Genomic DNA, 23751 nt, shown 5'->3' with positions numbered 1-23751 from the left:
GCATTTATTGCAACACACCTACTGTTTAAATAGCAGTGATGGCAGTTTACTGAAAGCTAAATTACTTGAAAATTAGGAAAATTGTGTAGTGGGATCTGTGAATTATAGCTTCTAACATAAAGAAACTGTAAATGGCCAGAAGTTAACCCAGAGGGGGCCTTATTCTAGCAGACTCTCAGCATCAATCTCTCTTTGCAGTGGGAGCCTTTTCTGGGTCCACTGCTGAAAGCCAGTGAATGTCTTATTCCAGCACTATATTCAGCCTGTTCTGTCTTTTGAATGTCCTTTCCATTTTCACTAAATCTTTCAGAAAGAAATATATCTAGATCTGAGTTTTGATGTGCAGTGTGTGCAGTTACATTTCCGTTCGCATGAAGATTAGGGGAAATAAATTACTTTAAAAGCCTGATTTAAGATGAGTACACAAGCTATTGTCTCCTTTACTTTGGGTATCAAAGCCACATTAGTAAGAATTTACACTGTTGGGAAGAAGATGAAAAAAAAGGAAGATTAAATTTCTGCACAATGCCCTTTTGGTAAACTGTAGCAGAGGAAAGGGGAATTAGAGTTGGTCTGTAAAAGCAGCTGAAACAATTCCCTCCAGCATGAGGAAATCTTAGGCTGGAATAAGGCCAGCAGAGCCAGCATGGTGACATTGACTCCATTCACAGCATAGCAGATGTAAAAAGCAGGAGACAGCAAGATCCAAACATGCTGTTCTCCAGCATCAAAGTAGGGCGACTGCTCTTGGGTAGTGTATGGCAGAACAAATGTTAACAGAGCCAGTTGTGCTGACCTGAAATATTTTCAAGACTTGTGATATTTTATTCCTAAATAAGGCAAAACTTTTTCTTTTTTTTTTTAAGACTGGGGTGAAAAAACAGTTTTAGAAAAGAAATACAGACATGGCAATGCAGCTGTGCTCTAGGCTCAAACCTGAGCTTGCCATCTGTCCTGTAAGGGCTCTGTTTGCTCACTAGCTCAAGAGTAGGCACATTATCTCATTTTGACTAAAACCCTTCTTTTGTAATTAGGAATTCTGTCCCATTTTTCCTCCCCGCTATCTTGTAAATCAGTCCATACAAAGAACCTTTTCTGATATATTTCTGTTTTCATTCAGCAAAATAATTCTACACAGCTCTGGTTTTGAAGCTGTTTTAAGTCCAGTGCTGAACTCTCTTCAGACTGCCCTTAGGATGGGGTGGCTTCTGTGGCTTCATGTTCCCAGCTTTGTTTAGCCCGTACAAGCTAGAAAAACTGCAAGTATGCAGTGGTTAAGCTTGTGTTTCACTTTGATTTTCTGCAGCAAGCAGAGTGATAAGCTCTTATACAGTCTTCTTGGGATCTGTAGGACTAGTAGCACTTAATTGTACAGATTTTTTGGCATTCGTGTTCAGCCTTCAAACAGAGCTTCACGACCAGGACTTATTCACTGCAGCTTATTCATTGCTTTACCATCCATGGGCATAACATTTCGTTCCAAGCAGTGCTGTGGAAAGCACACTGTATTCCTGTTAATATTACATGAAACTGAAGATTTTTTTATTTTTTAAACCTCCTCTCTCAAGACTGTTTATCTGTCTATATTGATATTTGTCTAAAGATATGTTTTACAGTCTGTTTACTTGCTGATGTGTCAGAAATTTGTTTACCAATAAAAAACTAGATAAAAGTATGTGTGCATTGGTTTCCAGTAAGGTTTTTTTTAAACTATAAAAATATATAATAATGCAAAAGTGAATATATTTCACTTTTATGAAATCACTGATAAAATATTTGTCATTTATTGGGCTATATTCAGTTTATTCTGTGGTGCTTTAATCAAAGTAAACTGACCCAAAAAAGCTTATTTCTTCATTCAGACCAATAGATTGTACCATTTGGGCCTCATTTCCAGAATCTTTTCTCACGGGAATTTCCCACTCATGTTGTGGATAGTCTATGTGAGCAACAACTGAACAAGCAGGCAAAACCGCAAGGATTGTTACAGGCATCTGATTGTAATTACTAGCAAAGCTTCTACTCCTTGTTTCTCCAGCTATAGCTTCAAAAATCAGCTAATAGCACCACATGCAAACATTATCATAATTACTTTGATGGATTTAGGCTTTGGGCAACACAGACAAATTCTGGAACAAGATCCTGAGAAAGCCCTAAGTCTTTGCCATGACTGCAGCTTGCATGGAACAGCAGTGGAAAATTATCTGAACTCATCAAACTAGCTTATCATGAATGAATAGTCCTTCTGTGGATATAATGAGGAGGGAATAGACTGGAATGGTGTAGGAGAACTTCAACAAGCAGCTCTGTATTTCATGTTTGTGATAGCAAGTATCCTGGGACATTCATTTTTCATAGTATTTGTGCTCATTTTTGGTTTTGTAGTCTTCATGCAAAGGATTAAAATGAATCTCTCCAATTTTTGTGGGAATTTTACATAACTTTGTGAAGTGCTGTGCATGAGCTGTTCATTTTTTTACATTTGTAGAGCCTATTGGAGATCAATAGCATGGAGATAGAAAGTATTCTTTACTTGGGGAAGATGGACTGCACTGACCAGAACTGTAGGGGTACAGGTACTGGGTGCTGCCCCATTCCTCTCAGTCCACTTGAGGAGCAATGGAAGGAAGAGCTGACAGTCCACAGTGTCACCTAAAACTCCCTAAGGCAAGGCAGATCAGCAGCACCCCCAACAAGGAGGATCTCCTATGTTCACCCTTCGCCTCCCCCCCCCGCAGAAGAAAATCCACTCATAAGAAGGTGGTACAGAGATACCTGTGTAGTATGCCTTGTTTCTGTTTCTTTCTTGCTTCCCAAAGAAAGCTGAAAAAACTTTTCTGGCAGATGCTGTGAGAAGCAGCTGATGGTTTGGGACAAGTTCATTTGAGCAGACCCATAAAATAGGCACCCCAAAAATCACTGATTTCATCTTTACAGCTCAACTGTCCCACTGGATTCCTGTGGTCCTTAGGAAGGACAGTGAGGAGAGCAGCCACTCTGCAGAGCACCCATCTCTCTGGAGAAGGAACAGATGAGCTTCAGCCAAGAAATTAGCATGGGCTTAGTTTTACCAGAAGTAACTCATACTTTGCATTTTTTAGGCTGAAGCAGCAGGGCAGTGGAATGCAATGAGTGGCTCCCTGACTTCTAGGGCAGCAGCCCCACCAGGAATGCCTGTTGGTGACTTCTCCATGTGCTGATGGGTATCAGGAATAGCAGTGGTGCAAGAGTCTCTGCAACACAAAATTTAAGCTTTGGAATAAAGAATATCTAAGTACAATTTTTGGAAGTGCTTATTGCCCAACTTTATTACAAATAATTATTCAGTGTTATACCATTTAATTCTCCTGAAGGATACATAGGAACATTTAAAAAGAGGTACTTGAAATTGCTTCATGGATTTTCCCATGCCCCTCTCACTGCATGCCACTCAACCACTGCATGCAAAAACTGAAGTAGGTGTGGTTGCAGGCAGCTGATCTTGAGTGAGGCTTTGACAATCATATTGTGTAATCTCATCTAATCAAATTTTCCTGAAAAGACAAGCGTGTTTCAGGCCATATCTTGAAGGTCATGAAATCCCCATTTATCAAGTCTCACTTAACTTCAGTCAGTAGCTTCTTGTGTACCCACAAGCTTTCAGCTCCCGATAGTCAGCTTTGCTGTGGGGACTTGCTGGAGTAATTCTCAGATTTCTTTTTCTTGTGCTCATTCAAAATGGCCTGCAAGGTGCCCTCTGATAGTTATGTTTGCCATTTGACATGCCTGATGTGCAGCAAAGCACATTGATTACACCTAAAATGTAGATTTTCCAACAGTATTTTTAATTCATTTCCCAAAATTTAAGATCATCTATGTCATCAGCTTTTTTTTATCTGGAGTGGATACTGTGCATTTTTACTTAAATATATGTGCTTCATTAGGTTTAGGAAAAGAAGCAATTAATAAGGTTAAAGCATTTTAAATGGATTCTTGGATACTTTCTATTTAATCTCAGACATTCAGCTGATTTTTTTTTCTTCGCTGCACATCTTTGGAACAGTGCAAGAAGTCCCGCTGTTGTGTGGTTTCAGTTGTTTTAAATTTCAGGATGTTTTTTTAGTTATGATTGTGGAAGCATGCTTTAGCTAGCCCGTGACTGAACAAGGCTTAAATTAGGTCACAGCCTGGCTTTTTGTGTTTACATTTTTGTCACTGTGTGTTTTATCCCAGCACATATCTTCTGCACTTCTCCTCTGAAGTTGTTAGCAGCTGCACAAAAACTGTCTTCTGAAATGTTTCTCCAAGTCTCTGTTTGTCTCTGTGATTAAGGATTGCTGCTGCTGCTGAAGCAGTTTAATAGTTAGCAAATCTTAAACTGGCCGAAATTCACCTCAGTTCAGAAGGGCTTGTCTGACACATGGCACCCTTGAGGTGTGATAAGGATTGTGATACCCACGTATGTTTCTGCAAAAGGTGGAAGGGAACTCACTGTGGGCTTCAGAGAGGTGGGTGTGGGGAGGTGCTGGGCATTGACTGGAGGGTAGTGTTCTCATCCATGGGTGCTTCCCACCTTCAGTTTGGCACACAGCAATGACAACACTTTAGTTCAGTACAGAGCCATCTCAAGCCATCCTCAGTATCTGCACACATTTAAGTATCTGCACACATAAGGCTGTAGTTTTGCATGCTTATCCTACAACCATTCTTTATTATCAGGCAAACATTAAGGTAAAAGTAAATATCTTGCCCCAGTTTGTTGGATTTTTTCCTAAAACTTCTGGTTTCTTAATACTACTAATTTGTTCATCTATAGTGAGGCAAGTGAACCCTGCATATTGTCAGGGTAGTGTCATTATTCTTTCTAAGTTGAAAGCTATATTCTGTAAAAACACATCAATTATTAGCTGTATCTTACATCTGAAAGAAAGTTTAGGGCAGCAGTGTTCTCAGTGTGATGGAGAATGTTGGGTCCTGTTGTTTAGCTGTTTTCTCAAGTCACTGCTGATTCCTCCTGACAAGCATTAAACGTTCAGTTGGGTAACAAAGTCATCAGTTCTCTAAGGTACTAATTGAATGAAGTAGCATGCTGCTTAGTCAAACAACTGAAAAGCAATCTAAGCCTATACTTTGCTATGCCTAGAAATACATTTCCAGCTATTTTTCTTAATATTTCTGCTGAACATTCAAAATATATTAATTTCACTTTTTTTTGTCAAATAATTGAATTTTTACAAATGAATTTTGTCAAGTAATTGAATTTATTTGGAACAGTTCAGCATAAGGAGGAACTTATGCAGAAATCTCATAACTACTTCGCATAAAATAATTAAAATTATTTAAATTTCTGTGGTAACTTGAAATCTAAGACATTCATAGCTCAGTGTCTAGTCAAGCCTTTATAAATAGTAAGAATTAACTCGAAAATCATATTAAACCATATTTTCTCTTCAGAATAAAATAGTTTTATTGAATGCTAAGAGGAAATAGATTTGATTTTCTTTTTTGTCCACAATCTATCATAGTTAATAATTCAAATTCTTTCTCAATGATGCTTCATTAAAATTTTTCCTGAATTGCATCATCTCCATGGGGTTACTAAACCATAGTCTCAGAATTAGCTTCATCTTCCAAAGGTATCTGATATGTATAGGAATTAGATTGATAAAATCATCAAGACCAAAAAGAATATGCAATTAGGCAAATTGCTGATTCTCTTCATAGCAGTTGGGTTAATATTTATTGAGGCAATTTTGCTTACCTCAGCCAGCATAATTAAAAATGAATTTCATTGATCCTTGTTTTGGTCCTTTTTACTAGAAACTTAGCATATGAAAATTCTGTCAGCCTTATAAAGACAAATTTAATTTTTTGGGTTTTGTTTTTTTCCTGTATCTGTAAAAATCTGTTGTGGGTTTCTTGTTTTTTGGAGGCAGCAGGGGAAGCAGGAAGAGAAATATGGCTCTAAATCAAAAATATTCAAAGGAAGCTGAATAGCTCTGTCATCTTTTTTCATTCCAACTCGTTCTTCAAATCTCTCCTTTTAAGTGCACCCTCTTTTTTCTGTCAACATGTAATGGAAATATCAGGCTGTGTTCATAAAAAAGTAGGTTGGTTTTTATCCTTAGGAGTGTTTGTTGGTGTCTTCCTGTGGTGGAAACAAATAACAGCAGAAACTTCTTCAGTCTAGTTCATAACCGTATAAATCAGTAGAGTTGGTTGAGGGATAGTCTGGAAGTATTTTAGCAAGGTTATTAAAGCATTGCAGGACCAGAAGGCTGTTTTTTCTTGTAAGCACCCATGTAAACTGTAAAGATATGGGAGACCTCACACAAACAGGAGTATGTCTGCAACAAACACACAGCTACAGTTATCCACAGTCAGCTAGCTATAAAACTTCATCTTGGCTTTTGTCAATAATACTAACTTTACCAAACACTTCATAATAATTATCCGTGTTTTTAACAGTAAGAAACTGTTCCACCTCATGTCAGTGACTCCCAACCCTTATCTGTTCTAAAGAAACTAGAGTGCTTTATGGCTTGTGTTAGATACACAGAGATCTGAAGACAGCAAACAAAAGAGAGAATAAATATGTACACAGACAGAAAAATTCTACAGACATCACAGAGAGAAAAAAAATCTAAGCAATAGAATAGGCAAACAGCTAAATTGCAGGGTCTTAAAGAGGATTCAAACATCAGTATTGCCATACTTCATTGAATCACAGAATGGCTGAGATTGGAAGGGGGCTCTAAGATCATCTAGTCCAACCACCTGTCCTCAAGGAGGGTCAGCTAGAGCAGGTAATATTTTATTAGCCTTTTTTATTGCCCAGGTAATTTGGGGATTACCAATCTCCAGGCCATCATGACTCATTCAGCCATCCACATCATCAGTCTGTACTGAGCACTGTAGCCTCCATAACATTGTTGCTGAGTTTGTTTGCTCTCATATAGCAAATGTTCTTTATCTCTTGACAAGAAAAAAAGCAATAAAAGTTATAGACATTAACTTGGACAGGAGAGCTAGCATTGCCTCTTTTCAGTAGCTAGATGAAAGCCTTAGGTTCTCCCAGATGCAGAAACAGTCAGAAAAGTTGAAAATATTTTTTCCTGAAAAAAGGGAGGAGCAAGAGCCAAAACTTCAAAGGAAACGCATAAATAAAAGTGCATTTGTTACTCTCTCTGCCAAAAATACAGAAGGCTGACACTCTGTGTGGTAGTTGATCTCTTCTCAGGGACCTGGAGGATCCAGGACCTATAAATCTCAGGTACAGATGTTCCAGCATTAATTAGTGTTTTGGAAAGGAGGAGAAGCTTCACATTTATCTCTTGCTTCCTTTCGTCCTTGCCTGTAATAGATATGGTAAAGCAAGAGAGGCAGCTTAGAAGTTTGGGGTCATGGTTGACTTGTGAACTGTGCCATTCTGACCATTTCACCACCAGCAATTCTATTTCTCCTGTCAATAAATGCAGCCTCTCCCATGAGAGTGATGGAAGCATCTCTGCAAGTACATTAAAAGTTCACAAAGACAGCGCATCACTGCACATCACTGATTCCTTTGACACAGCTAATCCTGTAAGCAGACTGTGTTTTAGCCAAGAAAGCACTAATTTAACAAAGCTTAGAGACACTCTAGAATTAGAATCTGAAATACTGAGGATACTTTCCTCAGGCTGAAGCCTGAAACCAGTCCCCAGTGATGGAACCCAGATGAGTAGTTATGACAAGTTGTTTAGCAGTCTCTCTGATGTTCTGATAGAACAGATAAGCTCCCTCTATTGTTTCTCCTTGTCTGGAAGGCTTCTCTTTTCCTCCATGTTACCTGCATTTGCTACCAGTTAGAGAGCAGCCTAAATTTTCTCCAAGATCTGTCAAACTAAAGGCATGTCCTTCAAGTAAAAGCAACTTGCCATTACTATTTAGCTGTGCCTTCACTCCCTCAGTATCTGCAGAATGAAAAGGAATAAAGGATCCTTGTCTCTAAACTGAAGAATCAGGGATCTGACAGGTGGACCACTTGGTGCACAAGGAATTGGCTGGATGGCCCCACACATAGAGTTGCAGACAATGGCTCAGTGTCCAAGTGGAAAGCAGTGACAAGTGATGTTCCTCAGAGGTTGGTCTTGGGATCAACACTGTTCAACATCTTTGTCAGCTGCATGGACTAAGTGCACCCTCATCAAGTTTCCTGATGACACCAAGCTGTGTGGTGTCCAGCACGCTGGAGGGGAAGGATGGCATCCAGTGTGAAAAGCCCATGAAGTTCAACAAAGTCAAGTACAAGGTGCAGCATCTGGATTGGAGTAGCCCAGTCAATACAGGCTGGAGGATGGCCAGATTGAGAGCAGCCCTGAGAATGACTTGAGGGTGTTGGTGGGCAGGAAGCTCAACATGACTCAACACTGCATCCTTGCAGCCCAGAAAGCCAACACATGCTGTGCTGGATCAAAACCAGGTGATGTGACCAGCATGTTGAGGAAGGTAATTCTCCTCCTGCATTCCTGGTGAAATCCAGACTGTAGTGCTGTGTCCAGCTCTGGGGCCCCCAACACAAGAAGAACATGGACCCGTTGAAGGAAGTCCAGAGGAGGGCTGCAAAGATGATCAGAGGGCCAGAACACCCATCCTGTGAAAACAAGCTGAGAACTGGGGCTGTTAAGCCAGGAGAAGAGGCTCCAGGGAGACCTTTCAGCAGCTTTCTAGTATCTAAAGGATGCTTACAAAAACGCTGGAGAGGGACTTTTCACAAGGGCGTGTGGTATTGGCTTTAAACTGAAAGAGGGCAAGTGTAAATTAGATATTTGGAAGAAATTCTTTACTGTGAGGGTGGTGAGGCAGTGGAACAGGTTACCCAGAGAGATGGTAGATGTTCCACCCCTGGAATTGTTCAAGGTTACATTAGATTTTGTGCAGTCTGGTGTAGTAGAATGTATTCCTGCCCTTGGTAACAGGGTTGGAATGAGATGATTTTTAAGGTCTCTTCCAGTCCAAACCATTCTATGATTTTGAAACAAAATGGTTTGCTCTGATTATTATCCCAATCCTTTCCTGAAGAAGCTCCATAGCCCATACTGCCTACAATAAATGGTTAAAAAATTCCCAGTAGCTTTTGAAATCAACATTTGAAATGATAAATAGGCTTTCTCCTTGAACAGCTGTGGAGCTGTCTGCTGCTGATATTCTCCAAAACATCCTTTCCCTTGAGTGATGCGATTTTGGAATCTGCAGAAGATGTGTGGGCACTCTTGGCCCCCATTAGTGCTACCTCAAACTGAGTCTGCCAGAAAAACTAGATATTTTGTAATGGATCTGGAGAATCTTCAAGTTTGTATTCCACCCTTGACCCTCTCCAAGACAGTTATCACAAGTTACGTTCATTTTTTTCCAGGTAGACGATACAGAATTATTTCCTTTATGATTCAAAGGAAAATATTTTTACTCTTTTGCCTGATTTCAAAGGAAAAAAAAAAAAGAAGACTTCACAGAATCACAGAGAGTTCTCCAAGTAATTGGTTGCTATAATACTTTCTCCAAATAATTTATCATCCCTAGATGATCATTCAGCTTGATCTAATACTGCCAACTTGTAAAAACGTATTGGGAATCTGTGCAGAGAACATAATTCTATTATATAAAAGATAACTGATGATAATTTTCAGTATTCCTATTTACTAACTGAAGATTTCTCATAGATTACAGATTATGTAGACTGTTGATTCTGGAGACAAACCCAACATGAAGGCAGGCCCAGCTTAACAACCATCAAAGTGATTGCGTTAGAATGTTTGTGAGGTTAACAACCCACGTACTCTGGAAGGCATAAGGGTTGATTTAGCTTCAGTGTGAGCTTACTCAACAGCAGGTTTCAACAGAGTCCCAGTTACTGAAATTTCTACATCATTTGCATTGATACATCAAGGCTGGGAAATCATGTAGAGGGAACAACTGTACAAACTCCATTCAGATGATATCATAGCACCCCACTGCTCTCAAGGCTCATCTGTCTTGAAGGGCTAGGAGAAAAAAAAAGTCTCTGATTCTCTATCGACAATGACTCTTCATATTGCTGTGCACATCTGCCTTAAAGTCCAGTGTCCTTCCTGGTGGTTCAGAGCCAATCATCTGGCCTTGTCAGGAACTCGGAGACTGTCCCAAACTGTAAATTCCCATGACCGGAGTGTGAAGGTCTGTACTGAGTCTCTTGTACATGCTGCTAGAACATGTGTTCTGGGCTCCCATGTGGAGAGGGTATCCCAGTACACAAATTACTAAAAAGTCTCCACCTCTGTAAGAGAATTGAATTCTTTTTGTAGTTAAAACAGCCAGTAGTAACTTTTATTTGCATGATCAAGTCAGTTTTGATAGCTGTTCCCACCACAAAAATAGTTACACTTTTGTTTAAACAGAAGAACACAGAATGGAAAAATTGGCATTCGATAGGCTGAACTCCTGCAGGAGTTTTAATTTTCACATACTCTTAAACTCATGGAGCCTTATGAGCTTAACATTTTGGCCAGTTGCACAATTTGGAAATTTCAACAGTGAATGGTTTTTGGACCAAAAAAAAAAAATGTTCTCACAAATATGAAAAGTGAACAGATGTTACTATTGGTGCTTCCAACGCCTACTGACAGAAAACATCTGTGTTGAACTTCCTGAATTTTAGGATCTTGAGAACACTCCCACACACCACTGAAAGCCATTTGAAAGCAATTGGGCTGGCAGATTGGCTCTTGTGTCTATGACTGAATGTTCTAACTCAAGCAGGTGCTGGTTGTTGTCTTGCCTTGAGAAATCCCAGTTAGCCAAGCAGCAGTCTCACAGCTCTCCAGCCGACTGTGTTATCCAAGTTTTTGGCAATATGTGCGAGGTATGCTTTTAAAAAGTCCCAGAAAGCAGCTGATCTTAATATTATGATGGTAATAAAATGAATAGAATGAATGAAAAGAACTTAAAAAAAAATTTGATGGAGATGCTAGTGGAGTAGGAAGATTGCACCGCATTCTATGGTGCCCTGGAAACTTTTTGGCTTTTTTGATCCTGTAAAAACACATGTTAAATGAACAGAATTTTGCTCTATAAATATACTCATTGTACTAAAAACATATAAGGCATTTGCTGTCCTCCAGTTGCTTAATCACACATTTAATAGGAATCTAATAGGCATCATGACCCAAGTCTGCTCCTTTCCATGAGCATGAGACAGCAGATGTCACAGAGTAACTGGGAGTTCCCTGCTTCCTTCTGCTCCTTGTCCACACCCATCAGTGTGATAATTGTCTCGTTATAAAAGCATATTTGGCAAGGTGATTTTCCTGTCTGGTGAATTTTTGGTTGGCTATCAAACTAACCTTCTCCAATTAATTACATAGTAATGAACATTTGACAAGTATAAATCAATGTCATTTTAGTGTTCTGTAAAACATCATTAGCTCATTCAAGTTTATTCAAGTTCATTCAAAGTTGACATCTTCACATTTAACTTAAGTTACCTCTTTCTCAAAACCAGAATTTAGCTGGTAGTCAAAGAATTTACGTGTCACGGAAGTAGGGGTTTTTTTCCTGATTTTATTGTTGTCTTAGCTTGGTAGTCTCAACAAACATTCAACCAACGTAAAGTGTTAGTTCAACCAACATAGTCAGTAGCTCCATTAACTGCACTTCCTCTCGCAGGCTAACATGGAATAAATAGATATGCTTTTGAGCACACACCATTATCATCTGTTTACTCTTTAATGCTGAAATATTTCCAACTTCCACTGAAGTCCTACTGTTTTGTACTGCCAGTAGCAGCATTTCTGCCATGTATTGCCTGCCAGGTTAAGTAAATTAAATGTGTTGCATTAATATCAGCTCCCTTTTCATGCAGCACAATTTTTATTTCAGTCTTTACTCTAACTGCTAAATCCACCATTTCAGGACTTGATCTTTGGGGTATTGCCTTCCTGCACAGTTTAGAAAGCAATGATGCAAGGTCAGCCTTTGAGCTAGAAACCTGGGCTTCTTTTATAGACACTTAAGAAAAATGGTTACATTCAGGTGCTTTTGTTTGACTTAGTTTGAATATCTGCATTAGGATATCATGCCATGAAATATCACCCTCACCTGATGGGATCTTTTGATGACTGCAGGCAGATAAATGTCCACATCTGTTCTATAAATACAATACTTTAAAAATTCAGTGCCTTTCAAGTCATTCCAAGTCTTCTCACATAATTTAGTAAAGCATGCTTACTAGAGAGATACATTTGCTAATGTAGGTCTTGATTCAGATGCTAAATTTCCTAGTTTGTCTGTTTAGCCATATTTCAGCAGAGGTTCTGCTTTGTACTTTCAGAGATATCCCCTTACTCAGTCTGCAAACAAAAGCACCTTTTGCCTCTGCCCAATGCTTTTTTCCCACATCTTGTCCACCATCCTCTTCTTCTTTCCTCTATGCAATGACCTTTTGAAGGTTTTGTATGGAAATCCTTGTGTGGTTTTGTCTAGACTTGCCCTTTCTTATGCTTTTTTTTTTGAGAGATCCTTGCTGTGGTCCCAGCATTGTTCTTACTACAGAAGCACTGCACAGCACAGAAAGCATTTCTGACATTTACTCCTGTGTATTTTGTGACATGAAGAAACTATTAACTGGTTCTTTTGAGTTCTTGACCTACATTCCAGCATATATTTACTTTTGCACATGTTTTATCTTCTTGGGTGACATAGCAGCTTTCTGGAAGATCACAAATTAGATCAAACCGTGGGAACAGAAAACAGTACCAAATTATTTCATTACTGAGTACAGAGAAGGGATGTGGCTTCTGGTAAAGGGAATGCTTTCATAGTTCTTTTTTTATGAAGATTTAATGTGTATTCCTTCCTTAATGAAAAAAAAATCCACCCTTCTGCAAGCTGAATCACTGTTCTGGAATTAATGTCATTTGGTCACCACTGTCCTGAGAGAAAATGTCGTATGTCCGGACAATGAAGTTAAAAGAACAGCAGATTGTTACCATGCCACTGGGCTGAACTAGCCTCATTTTTTAGTTATTTTTAATGAATGTTATAATTTTTTTGTTTACTTTTGTTATAAATAAAAAAAGCTCGTTAACAAATGAGAAGGAAAGTATTTTCTGAGAATAAGAGCTGGAATGTGAAACTCAGCTAAATAACCTCCTCTAAAGTAGCACAACAGAAAAAAAGGTAGAAATAACCATTAGTTATGTACCTTTTTGATAAAGCCTGCCGACTCTTTCAGTGCTACTCTGTGTTAAGAATTTAATAGTCTTATATTAATAGTCTTATAAGGCACAAGAGAAAAGTTTGCTTGATTTGCTTATCAATATTCTAGTTAGACAGCTGAAGTTCCGTCTCATCCTGGTGCCACAGTACACTGGTAACCATGTTGTTACCAATGTCCAAAAAATCAGAATAAGACTCCCCGTTTGGTATCAATGTGGTGGCAGAAATTAATGCCAGCCCTACACTAAAAATACAGATTCAGAAGATAAATTTGAGAATTTTCAAGCCTGTGACAGTAAGTGTAAATTTAGCAATACAATGAAGAAGTAAGGTAATCATGTTTTCTCATTTCTTTTAGAAGAGCAAATGTGCCTACTACACAAAATATAGGTTGAGTGACAGAGCATCTTCACTTAGGGCAGCCATGCTGCTCAGTTGCACGATGCACTTAATCCCATTTTATTTGCACTTCCCCAGCTATCTCACTTACAGACATTTTGGCAGAAACCTTCTGCTTTTGTTGCCTCAGACCTCGCTCAAGGACGGTTTGACCCTATCTGAACTCCTTATCAGATTTCCTGAAGGTTGTACCATGGTCTGGAATCCTGCACCTGCAGTGCTGGGGGCTGTGTGCAGGAGCAATGGCTGGTGCCATCTAGTGAGGAGCTTCTGAATGCTCACTGCAAACTGTTGCAAGGCATCTGTCTTTTAGGAAGTAGTCACTTCTACAGTCCTGAAGACACAGAAATAAGGTAACATGCTAATATGATTAACAACCAAGCCTGCACAAACTTCAGGATTCTTTTCTCTCAGATGATCTTTTTCTCCAGTAGCTAGCATTGGTTGTGTTTTGTCCTGTGTATTTGTATTTCCTATCCTTCTGTGGATGGTTTGATCTATTCTTAGGTGGAATTACAAAAGCGTTTAAGTCTTGCTTGAACGAAACTCTTGAGTTGCTGAGGTGGGTGGAACCATTCAAACTACATCATCCATGCACTACATAATGATGGAAGGTACATAAATGCTCCATTTTCTTCTGTGTCATGGTAGGTGTAGTACTCATGTCTGAAGATCTCTGGAGGTCTGTCTGTGCTGGGCAGCCCAGTGACACCAGAAGAGAAGGAGCTGCTGAGTCAAACCATGCCATGGCAGCAGGTGCTCCATGTGGTCTGCTTTTCTCTGCCTCTCAGCCCCATAGGTGAAGTATTTCTGACAAAGTGTGCACTTCATGGAGCTGAACCCCAAACCCTTCCCCTACATATTCCCCTCTAATACATTTAATATATAAAATCCTAGATAACCTCCTGGATTTATGCTCCAGCAGAAATGTCAGGTGAGATGCCCATCCTAGTCTGACTCTGTGTGCCACAGCAAGTTCTTGAGGTTCTTCCTTGTAGTTTACATTTTTGGGGGTAGTGAGAGCACTAAGGTAATACATTTTTTATTTGGGGTCAGTGATTGCTTTAGTGCAGTACATCCATTGAAACCACCTGAAAGAGTCACAAATTCCCTACATTTACACCAGTTTTCCACATTTTCCCAGCATTACATTTAAAAATTTCTCTGTTTGTTTCTTGTGTGCTTGGAGGGATGTCTTTTCCTGGGTTAGCACTTTTAATCACCTCAAAAGTTGCTCATTTTCCTTATAAATTATTTTATTCCCTGTTGAGTTGCTGTCTGTTCCACTAGCTGGTCTCACTGAGTAGGAGTGCACTGAGGTCCTTGCTGTCACGTCCTCTCCCCATCTGTTCTTACAGGGACCGTTCCAGACTAAGAGCTCGTACAAAAAAAATCCCAGCTCCAGCTTTTCAGTCATGGTCAGATCACCCTTCCCGCAGGAAATGAACTTGTCCTTTCACCAGTGACCTTTTTAAAATGTCAGGGAATTAACCTCCTTTTTTTTTGTCCACTGTTAAAGGAAATGATGGTCCACAAGGCTTGTTTCCATGTGGGGAATACTGAATCATCACATTCCATGTACCAGAAGCAATTGCAAAATGGTCATCTCTAATGAAACGTGGAGAAATGGGCTCAGTGGCTGGGAAGCTCTGTAGAAACTCTGATTCTGCCTTCGCTTTATTGCAAGTCAACAGTTTTCTCCTATCTTTGTATCTCCACCCTGATAGGTGGATTTCTCAGCAATTCATGATTCTTGTGTTTTAAAACCTTTGGAGCAGGTACTGTCATTTATTGCATCTCTCTTTGTGTAGCACATCGAACATTTGGTTGCTCTCAAAATTAGCACACCCTCCTCTGTCAATTTTGTTTCCACACTGTAAATTAACAGTAAATTAGAAGGAAGAAAGTATTGCAACATGACATCTCTTTCATCTGACTGATGGTAAAAGAACTGGAAATTAAAGTTCAAGCTGCAGAACGAGAACATTGAGTACAAATTTAAAAGTCTGATCAGGATCTTCTTGTGTCCATTGGTACTTAATTGCAAAATGTAGTTATTGAATTCAGTCACAACCTTGACAGCATTTTATTTCATGCATGTCACTCGACAACTGACAATCAATATATAACATGGCAAATATTTTCTGGGGAGATTTCCTTCAGGCTTTCTAATTTCCAGCCTTTGCTCCTCTCTGTAAATAGTTTTTGCACAATATTTAGTCTGGCCACAAGAATTTTGTGAGACCTCTTCCAGTCAGCTGAAGTTGCAGGAAGAGCAAAGCAGGGACTGCCTATTTAGGTGTATATCCTAGCATTGGGAACTTTGTAATTCAACTAAAGGGTTGTGGAAGTATAAAAACAATGAACAAACTTCTTGTTAATCTTCAAGATAGTCCATCCGTGCACTTTTTCCTTTTCTGTTCGTGCGCTCTCTCAGAGGTGCTGGCCATGGCGTTCCACACACACTTCAGTGAGCCTCTTAGCACTGGCCTGTAAGTCCCCTGGTGGGTGACATTGGGTAATGGTGCCATGCTCTGGACTAGGGAAGAGGTCCAATTTACCCTAGTGAAATGGGAAGGGCACTGCATGTATAAGAGAAAGAACTTAATGAGTTTTATGAGTTTTCTGAACTGTGACATGGATGATGTTTTCCCTAGGCTTGCTTCTTTTTCTTTTTCCTTTTTTTTTTTTTTTTAAGACCTGGAAATTGTAAGTCAAGCACAATTTTACAGCTTTGGAGAATTCTCTAGAATTTCTGACCCTCCAGGAGCACAGACAGAGTAGTACCATACATGGCATTTGTCACACAGGGGTATTTGGGGCTAAGAATTGAGTCATGCTTTGTTTGACTAAACCTTTCAAACTGATTGTCTTTGCTTAAATCTCCTTAGTGACCTTTGCCAAAGAGAGAATGTTCTTAGGTCACTTGCTAATGAAAAGGGGACATACTTGTCCAACAAAAGATCTAAGATAAAGAAAGCAGAGTTAAAGCTGACATGTCTGAGTTAACAAAGGTTAACAAAGTTAATTCAGTTAACAAGCCAAGGTATTAATTGGCTGAAGAATTACACAAACATTGTCATGATATTAAGTATTTCCCTAGCTTTGACTCTAGCCTTGTGTTAAACTAGTCCCATGAGGATCTGTTCTCTTCTCCTCATATTAAACAGCTCATATTCCTCAACAAACAGATGACCAGATAACTACCAGGAAGGCATGAGGAAGGGGTGCTGACGCCCAGTCCTCTTCCTTGTTTTCCATTCCATGTTTATTTTTTCCTCCACACCAGACAGGAAAATGGGACTGGAATGGGGGAATGGTATCTGGTGTAGGAGTTAGAGAGGTAAGGATGTTCCATGGAATACCACCTTTGAACTGTACAGCTCTGCATGGTCCCTGTAGAAAGCTAGGCACAGATTTGAAAATCCTGAACATAACCAGCCTTTTATCAGAAACTGCAATGAAAAGTTTTACATGTGTTCTGCCTCCAGACAGCTGCCCTCTAAAGGAGGGTAGAGGGGCACTAAAGAGACAGTTTGCTTATCTCAGGAGGATGAGTGGATTTTGGAATTTAGATTATTTCTGGCTTTCAGGTATTCCAAAAATGAAGTGGCATTTTCAGTGTTCAGAACCCATGTATTCCTTTCTTTGCAGAAGCAATTGAAACATTTATTTTCAGAAATTAAATGCCACTGGAGCCAATTCAAATCTCTACAAATGAATGATAATCATTTTTCAGTGTACTTTGAGGATGTAATGAATATGTTTCCATCCTTTTTTAATCTTTTTAAAGGTTCCTTTCTAGATTTGAGTGCATGAGGAAGAATAAACTACCTTAAGCATTGAATAATATTTTAAGGCTTTATAGTAAAATTGAATTCTTTTTGATTGATATTTGCATGAGAATTTATACTTCTCTACCAAAAGAACCCAAACAAAAAATATCATTGACTCCATTTTTTGATGAATGAAATGTCTATTTCCCCAAAAAGGCAGTTTCTTTTTGGGGCATGCTCATATGTATTTTATCAATTCCTATATACATAAGTTTTTAGCCATAGTAGATAAGAAAGGCAGAGAAAATGTGGTATAAGAAAGATTTTCTTTTTCTTGATTTTGGAACTCACAATGAAAAATTCTGGTTCAGATTTAAGTCATTACTCTAGTGCTTTTAATCAACATTAGATTTCCATTTGAGTCAGGCAACTCAGAAAATATGTCTACTGGGATCTGTACCTCTACAGAATAAATTTTAGAGATTCACTGCATTTTGAAAAAAAACTAAAAACTACTGCTGTTGGAGGTAGATGCATTTGTACCAGCCAGTGGTGCCTGGCATAAGGAAATGAGCAGCTGCTTGTTCAGATGCATATGCCTCCTGCCAACATGAGTTCTTTTATATTTTAGATGTATTCATGTAATCTTTGTTTCTTCTCAGTTTGTTAATCTGAAAAGACATTGGCCTCTTAGCACCTAATAATTCACATGAGCAGGCTTGGTTTAAAAGTAGAGGTGCTATATAAAGTCAGGTTTGGTTGTAAGCAGAGGGAATTCACTTTCACACTGACAGCTCAGACACTTAAATTCATGTTGTCCTTTGGCACTGCTCTTAAACCATCAGTCTTGTCAAATCAGTCCTAACAGTAGAGCAAAAGAGCCATGCTGTACAAGTATGGATCATACTGTACATATTGGCTCATTCCTAGTCTTATTCCAAAATTAAAGACACCCACCCAGTTCTGTACTTTGTTTGGCTGTGTCAGCTTCTCATTATGGACTCATATGATATGATACAATAAGATTTAAAGTATAAAACCTACCCCAAGTGTTGTGACAACCGTTTTGCGTGGAAGCAGTGTAGAAAATTGATTTGCTTTTGAAGCTGCAAGTAAGCTGTGCTTCAGTCATAGCAGGCTTGGGGTATGTCATATGAAAACAACTATAGCAGAGATACATGTTTATTTTAGATAGTTGTTGACTATGAAATTTTTAAAGTGTATCACAAATGGGCCTATGAAACTAAAATAATTTTTGCCTAATATGAATAAGGCATTGTTCAGTGTCTTTGGTACAACTTCCTGATCCAAAGAAATTAGGCTATCTTCAGGTTTCCTTTTTTCAAGTCCCCACACTGCCCTCTTTCCACCTCAATGGCATTAAATGAAGTTGAACTCTTGAACAGGAATTGCATTCACCTTCTTGCTCTTTCTTTAAAGTCACGGGCAAGACTGTCAGTACTTTTTACTAAAAGAAGATAGTATTTTTTAATCAACTTTTTTGTATGAATATATATGTGTTTGTTTATGGTTTGCTGTAGTTCTTCTCTGTGAGATACTGGTGCTGTTCCAGCCTGGTCTGTGAAAAAAATCGAATTGCATTTTAAAAACAACTTTCATTAGATTTGACTTAATTTGAATGTCTTGGTAAATGGTGCTTTGCCCCATTTAAAACTTATTTCTCCAGAAAAGATTGCAGCAATGTACTATTAATGTCATTAGTGCAGTGAGTACATACAAAACATGTGTGCCTTCGGTGATGCTACGTCTGGAACAATATTCAAATACTTCAGTTCACAGATCTCAGACATACAGTCACAATCCATTACTTAAACCTCCATTGTGTCATTTCAAAATTGTTTTTTCCCCTTTTGAGCCTTGTGATGTTGGCAGCCAACAGGGATTATTTCTAAACAATGGTTGAAGTGGCGTGAAGAGCCAAACCAGCGCTGGAAGGGAGAATGACCAGGGAGTCCTGCATGCAACTCTTCAACTTCTGTGGATCCATGCATGTCCCATCATTTTCAGGCTCCACTGCTGAATAGAAATATTGTCACTAAAGAGGCAGAAATTCCTGCCATTAACTATCAGACGCCACTTACAATAAATATGGCAAATAAGCAAATTTCACAGGTAATCATATTTTACTTGTTTGGAGTGTCATACATTATGTTGTAGGAGAATCGCTCTTGGTAAACCTCATTCCAGAAAAACAGTTTTTTCATAGAGTGGCCATGAATACTGAAGTAGTGAATATTGATTTGAATGCTAATATCCATGTGTTAATTTTGTGACCACATGTGCAATATAGTCACTGCTGCTGGAGTTTCTTTGTGTGGTGTTTCAGATGACTTTTATCAAAGAGCCTGGCCTACTGTGATGGAAAGAAATTCTGTGTTTATTTTTTCTTTGAGAGATTGACTTTGTTGCAGGAGTGATAACCTATCCAGCTTCATGCATCACAACTGTTCCTATGTCAATGCTGTTTTATTGTTTTTATCAGGGCCAGCCAGGACTCCTTGGATCACAGGGATTCACTGGACCACCAGGATTGATGGGGATCCCAGGAGTGCAAGGTCCCAAAGGTCACAAAGGTGAAAGAGGATACCCAGGAATAACTGGACCCAAAGGAGAAGTGGTAACTTTGAATATCAAATGTTTTAGCTAATTAGCAAAATGCTAGCAGAACATCATTTTAATTGTGCTGTTTCACTCTAGGGACAAAGAGGAGTCACTGGATTCCCCGGGGCAGATGGCATTCCTGTAAGTAGCGGGTTACTTCATCTTTAAGAAATCACCAAATGCAAATATTGCAGGCTAGCTTAAAGCCTTTGTACTTTAATTAAAATGTCTGGGTTCGATTCTGCATCCACCACGTACACACTTTTCAGCTAAGGACATTTGCTGAAGAGAGTGGAACTGCAGATACACAACAAAAGAGCAGAATCTGTGCTCCCTCTCGTTCCCTCAGATAATTAAAGTCCATTTGCTTTGTCCTATGGAGAAATCCCCTCATAAAAAGGGCAGAAAAGGATAGAAATTTCCTCTGTCTCTGGAGGTTTCCCAGCTAAGTATGTTCTTTTGTGGGAAAGACCTGTGACAGAAGTGCTTCACAACTCTTAAGCTTGTGAACGAAGGACACGAGTTGGTCATTCCTAATTATTTCTGATTTGCAAAGCTCGTATAACGACCAGTGATATTAAGAATACTAGCTATGGTTAATTTCCTTTATAGCTCATATGGCGTGCTTGAGATTGTCTTAAAAATCTTACTGAGCACTTAACAGTGTAAAACTTTGAACAAATGGACCAGGTCTATGAAACTGAAACACTCAAAGAGGAAAACCGGGTAAAGTTCACAGCACAGTATTTTCCCAGCCTACACTTCTTTACATCTTGTGTCATAAAATAACAAAGAAATCTGAGTCACTGGAATCCCTGGACAGAGTTCCCAGGCTTGGGTTTCCTTTGTAGTGCTCCCTGACACCGGGGCCCCGCTTTGCAGCCTACGCATCCACATCCACTCTACTTTCACCCTCTTTTGTTTCCAGAAGAGCTTCCTATCAAGTTTCAGGGATTTCTCTCTCACAATCTTCCTTGTGTCCCTCTTTTTTACTCCTTAAGGAAAGAAAGAAGACCATATTTGACATTTCTATTAACACTCCTGAGCCAAGGATCTTGTTCATCTCACTGCATCGTGCTGAGTTTTTTTCTAAGCACTGACACATCCTGGGAAGCAGAGAAAATTGCTCCCCTGTGAAGGCCAGTGTTGCTATAACTGGACTGCTTCTCTTACCTGGGCATGTTTTCTTTTTCAGCTCTGCCTCCCTGACCTCTGCACATTGCATTGTGAGGGATAAATACCTTCAGACAGAACTTGAACCTGCATTTCCATTGTGTACTCTCTTCAAGCTGCCCTGCCCTTCAGGCACCCTTACCAACCAGTTTTTTTCCAACCAGTTTTTTCACTGACCATGGGAAGGCAGGTAGATAGACCCCTGAACAAACCACCGTGGCACAGTGCTAAGATGTGGGGCTGGGAGCCAAGAGAGCATGGTGGCAAGACTGAGTTTCTTCTGGGATAAGGAGTGCAGTATTAGGTGGAGCTCAGTAAGGACATGGATATTCTTCTATTTTTTCTAAGCAATGGAGCAAAAGCGAAGAGAAAACTCTTGCTATCGATAAAGGAGAAGGTGTTTTATGTTAGTTTCTGGTTTTTTGTGACTGAGCCTGCTGGAACAAAGAGCTGCTCAAGGGAAGATTTGCTTCTCATCAGCCTCAGTGCAAACCAGAAGCAACAGCAGTTAAGGTGAATGTAGGAACAGCAATGAAAGTACTGTTTGAGATAGAAGTAACTTTTCAGAGGCTCTGTGTCAAGGTCTTTGAGTGCCCCCAGCTCACTGCCTTTGAGCCCTGCTGTTTTCTTCCATATTCACAGCCTCATGATGACACTCAATCTAGCTCCAACAGCATCTTTGACTTTTTTCCTGGCTTGGAAGCTGTTCAAACTCAGTGAGGAACATTACTTCCCACTCTTCCAGTATGAAGCACTAAAATGCTTAACTATCCCAGTTCTTGGTGAACCCCTGCACAGCAGCTTCATCTGGCTTAGTTCTCTGCATAACAGAGCCTGCATTGAACATAGCTTTCTTACCCTTTCTGAGAGGTCCTTCACTACTCGTTTTTTCATGCTGTCTGGGGCATCTGGTTCAAGCTGCAGCTATATTAAAAAAAGGCACTGTCTGTTTCTGTCTTTGAAAATCCTAGTTTCCCATGGATCCAAGCCTTGGGCTTAATGTGAGAATGTCTAAATACTTCATGACTACAGGAAGAGGAAAACTAGAAACAGATGGATAGATAAACACTTTTTTTTTTCCTCAACAGGGTCATCCAGGCCAGCCTGGACCAAGGGGGAAACCAGGTCATGATGGCTGTAATGGGACAGCAGGTGACCCTGGTGACGCGGGAACTCCTGGATTCTCTGGTTTCCCTGGTAGCATTGTAAGTAGCTGGCAGTAAGTGAGTATCTGAAGCTAAGAGCATTGCTGGAGTGAGTTTCATTCACACGTGGGTTGGGTTAATGGGACATCTCTTAACAAAGGGAATGTGGGGGGTTTGGGCCCAGCAGAGCATTGGTGCAGACTCAGCATGGACACACTGCACAGTGTTCAGTCATTGCATTGCAGCCAGGGCCACAAGGTCTGCTCAGAGCTGTAGCTGTCACACTGGTGTTGCAGAGTGAGTGCTCTAGGAAAACCTGTACAGCTTTAATCAACAGCAATAAAATTATATTGAACTCAAAATTGCTGATGAAAGTATCCTTTTCTTCCCTGCCCCATGGCCATAGTATTGGCTTTTCATGGTGAGATACACAGGATCATGCTGATGTGAGCAGTGGCGCTCCTGGATTTACACGGGCATGTCAGCCCTGGGAAGTGCAGCATCAGTTCTAGCTAGGAGGTGCTATGCTACCACATCATACCACTCCCTGGTAGTGTGGGGTTTCTCCCCAAAAATTTAGAAATTCATTCTTTTACATATTATGAGGGTTTGCAGGTTTTTTCCTAAACCATTAATTTCCAAAGCTAGGCACAGTGTCTACCTCTAAACTGCAGTGTTTATGTGCACTTACTAAAACACCAACAAATATTTTTCATTTCACTCTCAGCTGTTTACGTGTTAGCAGAGATGGTGTGAGAGCTCATGCTGTGTTTTGGTGTTTTTGGTCACCCCCAGGGAGTCCAAGGGCCCAAGGGCCAGAAGGGAGAGCCGTACATAGTAGCGCCGGAGATCATCAGCCGACACAGGGTACGTCTGGAGCTCCCCGCAGTCACTCTTGCCCAGTATGGCTTTTCAGACACATGATGGAGAGTAAATTCTTCTTATACTCTGATGGGCACATCCCAAGAGGCCCACTTTGATTTTGTGTAGGCTTTGAAAGGCAGCTTCTGCTTTCTGTGGTTGCAGCGAGGTTTAAATGATGTCCAAGGGAAAAAATCTGAACTCTTATTTTCAAGGAATGTCAGCCTATAGGTGGATTGCAAAGGCACTGTACATGACATAGGTCAAGTATTTCCCTCTTTATTCAATGACTACCTTTGTATCATGCATGGCAAAATCCTTTTCTTTGCCACTGGGTTGTCCATTGAATGATTCTGGTTACTGTTAGCACCTTTCCTGTAAAATTTTCATGCAAGTGTTTGATTGACTTAGGGTAAAATATCCTTCAATATTTTATTTAGTTTTTTAGTAAACCCCAAGTATTCCAATGGCTGCTTTTACTGTGTCTAATCCTTAAAGCTTATTTTGTAATCACTTGCAGCTTTTTATCATATAGATATAGATATAGATATAGATATAGATATAGA

At 39.7% G+C, this 23751-nt stretch overlaps 1 protein-coding gene across 4 annotated transcripts in view; it reads left to right on the top strand.

Annotated features, from left to right (window-relative positions):
- Positions 1 to 23751, top strand: part of COL4A2 (collagen type IV alpha 2 chain) — a 141166-nt gene that overhangs the window by 69232 nt on the left and 48183 nt on the right. For all 4 annotated transcript variants that reach the window (XM_050974367.1, XM_050974372.1, XM_050974363.1 and 1 more), the window contains exons 5-8: positions 19888 to 20022; positions 20103 to 20147; positions 22268 to 22384; positions 23120 to 23191. In XM_050974367.1, coding sequence (XP_050830324.1) covers positions 19888 to 20022; positions 20103 to 20147; positions 22268 to 22384; positions 23120 to 23191 — 369 coding nt within the window. The remainder of the gene's footprint in view (positions 1 to 19887; positions 20023 to 20102; positions 20148 to 22267; positions 22385 to 23119; positions 23192 to 23751) is intronic.

This window comes from Serinus canaria, chromosome 1 (genome assembly GCF_022539315.1).
Source record: "Serinus canaria isolate serCan28SL12 chromosome 1, serCan2020, whole genome shotgun sequence".
Taxonomy (NCBI): Eukaryota; Metazoa; Chordata; class Aves; order Passeriformes; family Fringillidae; genus Serinus; species Serinus canaria.
The sequence above is the reverse complement of the archived record's forward strand: the minus strand, read 5'-3'. Positions and strand labels throughout refer to the sequence as shown.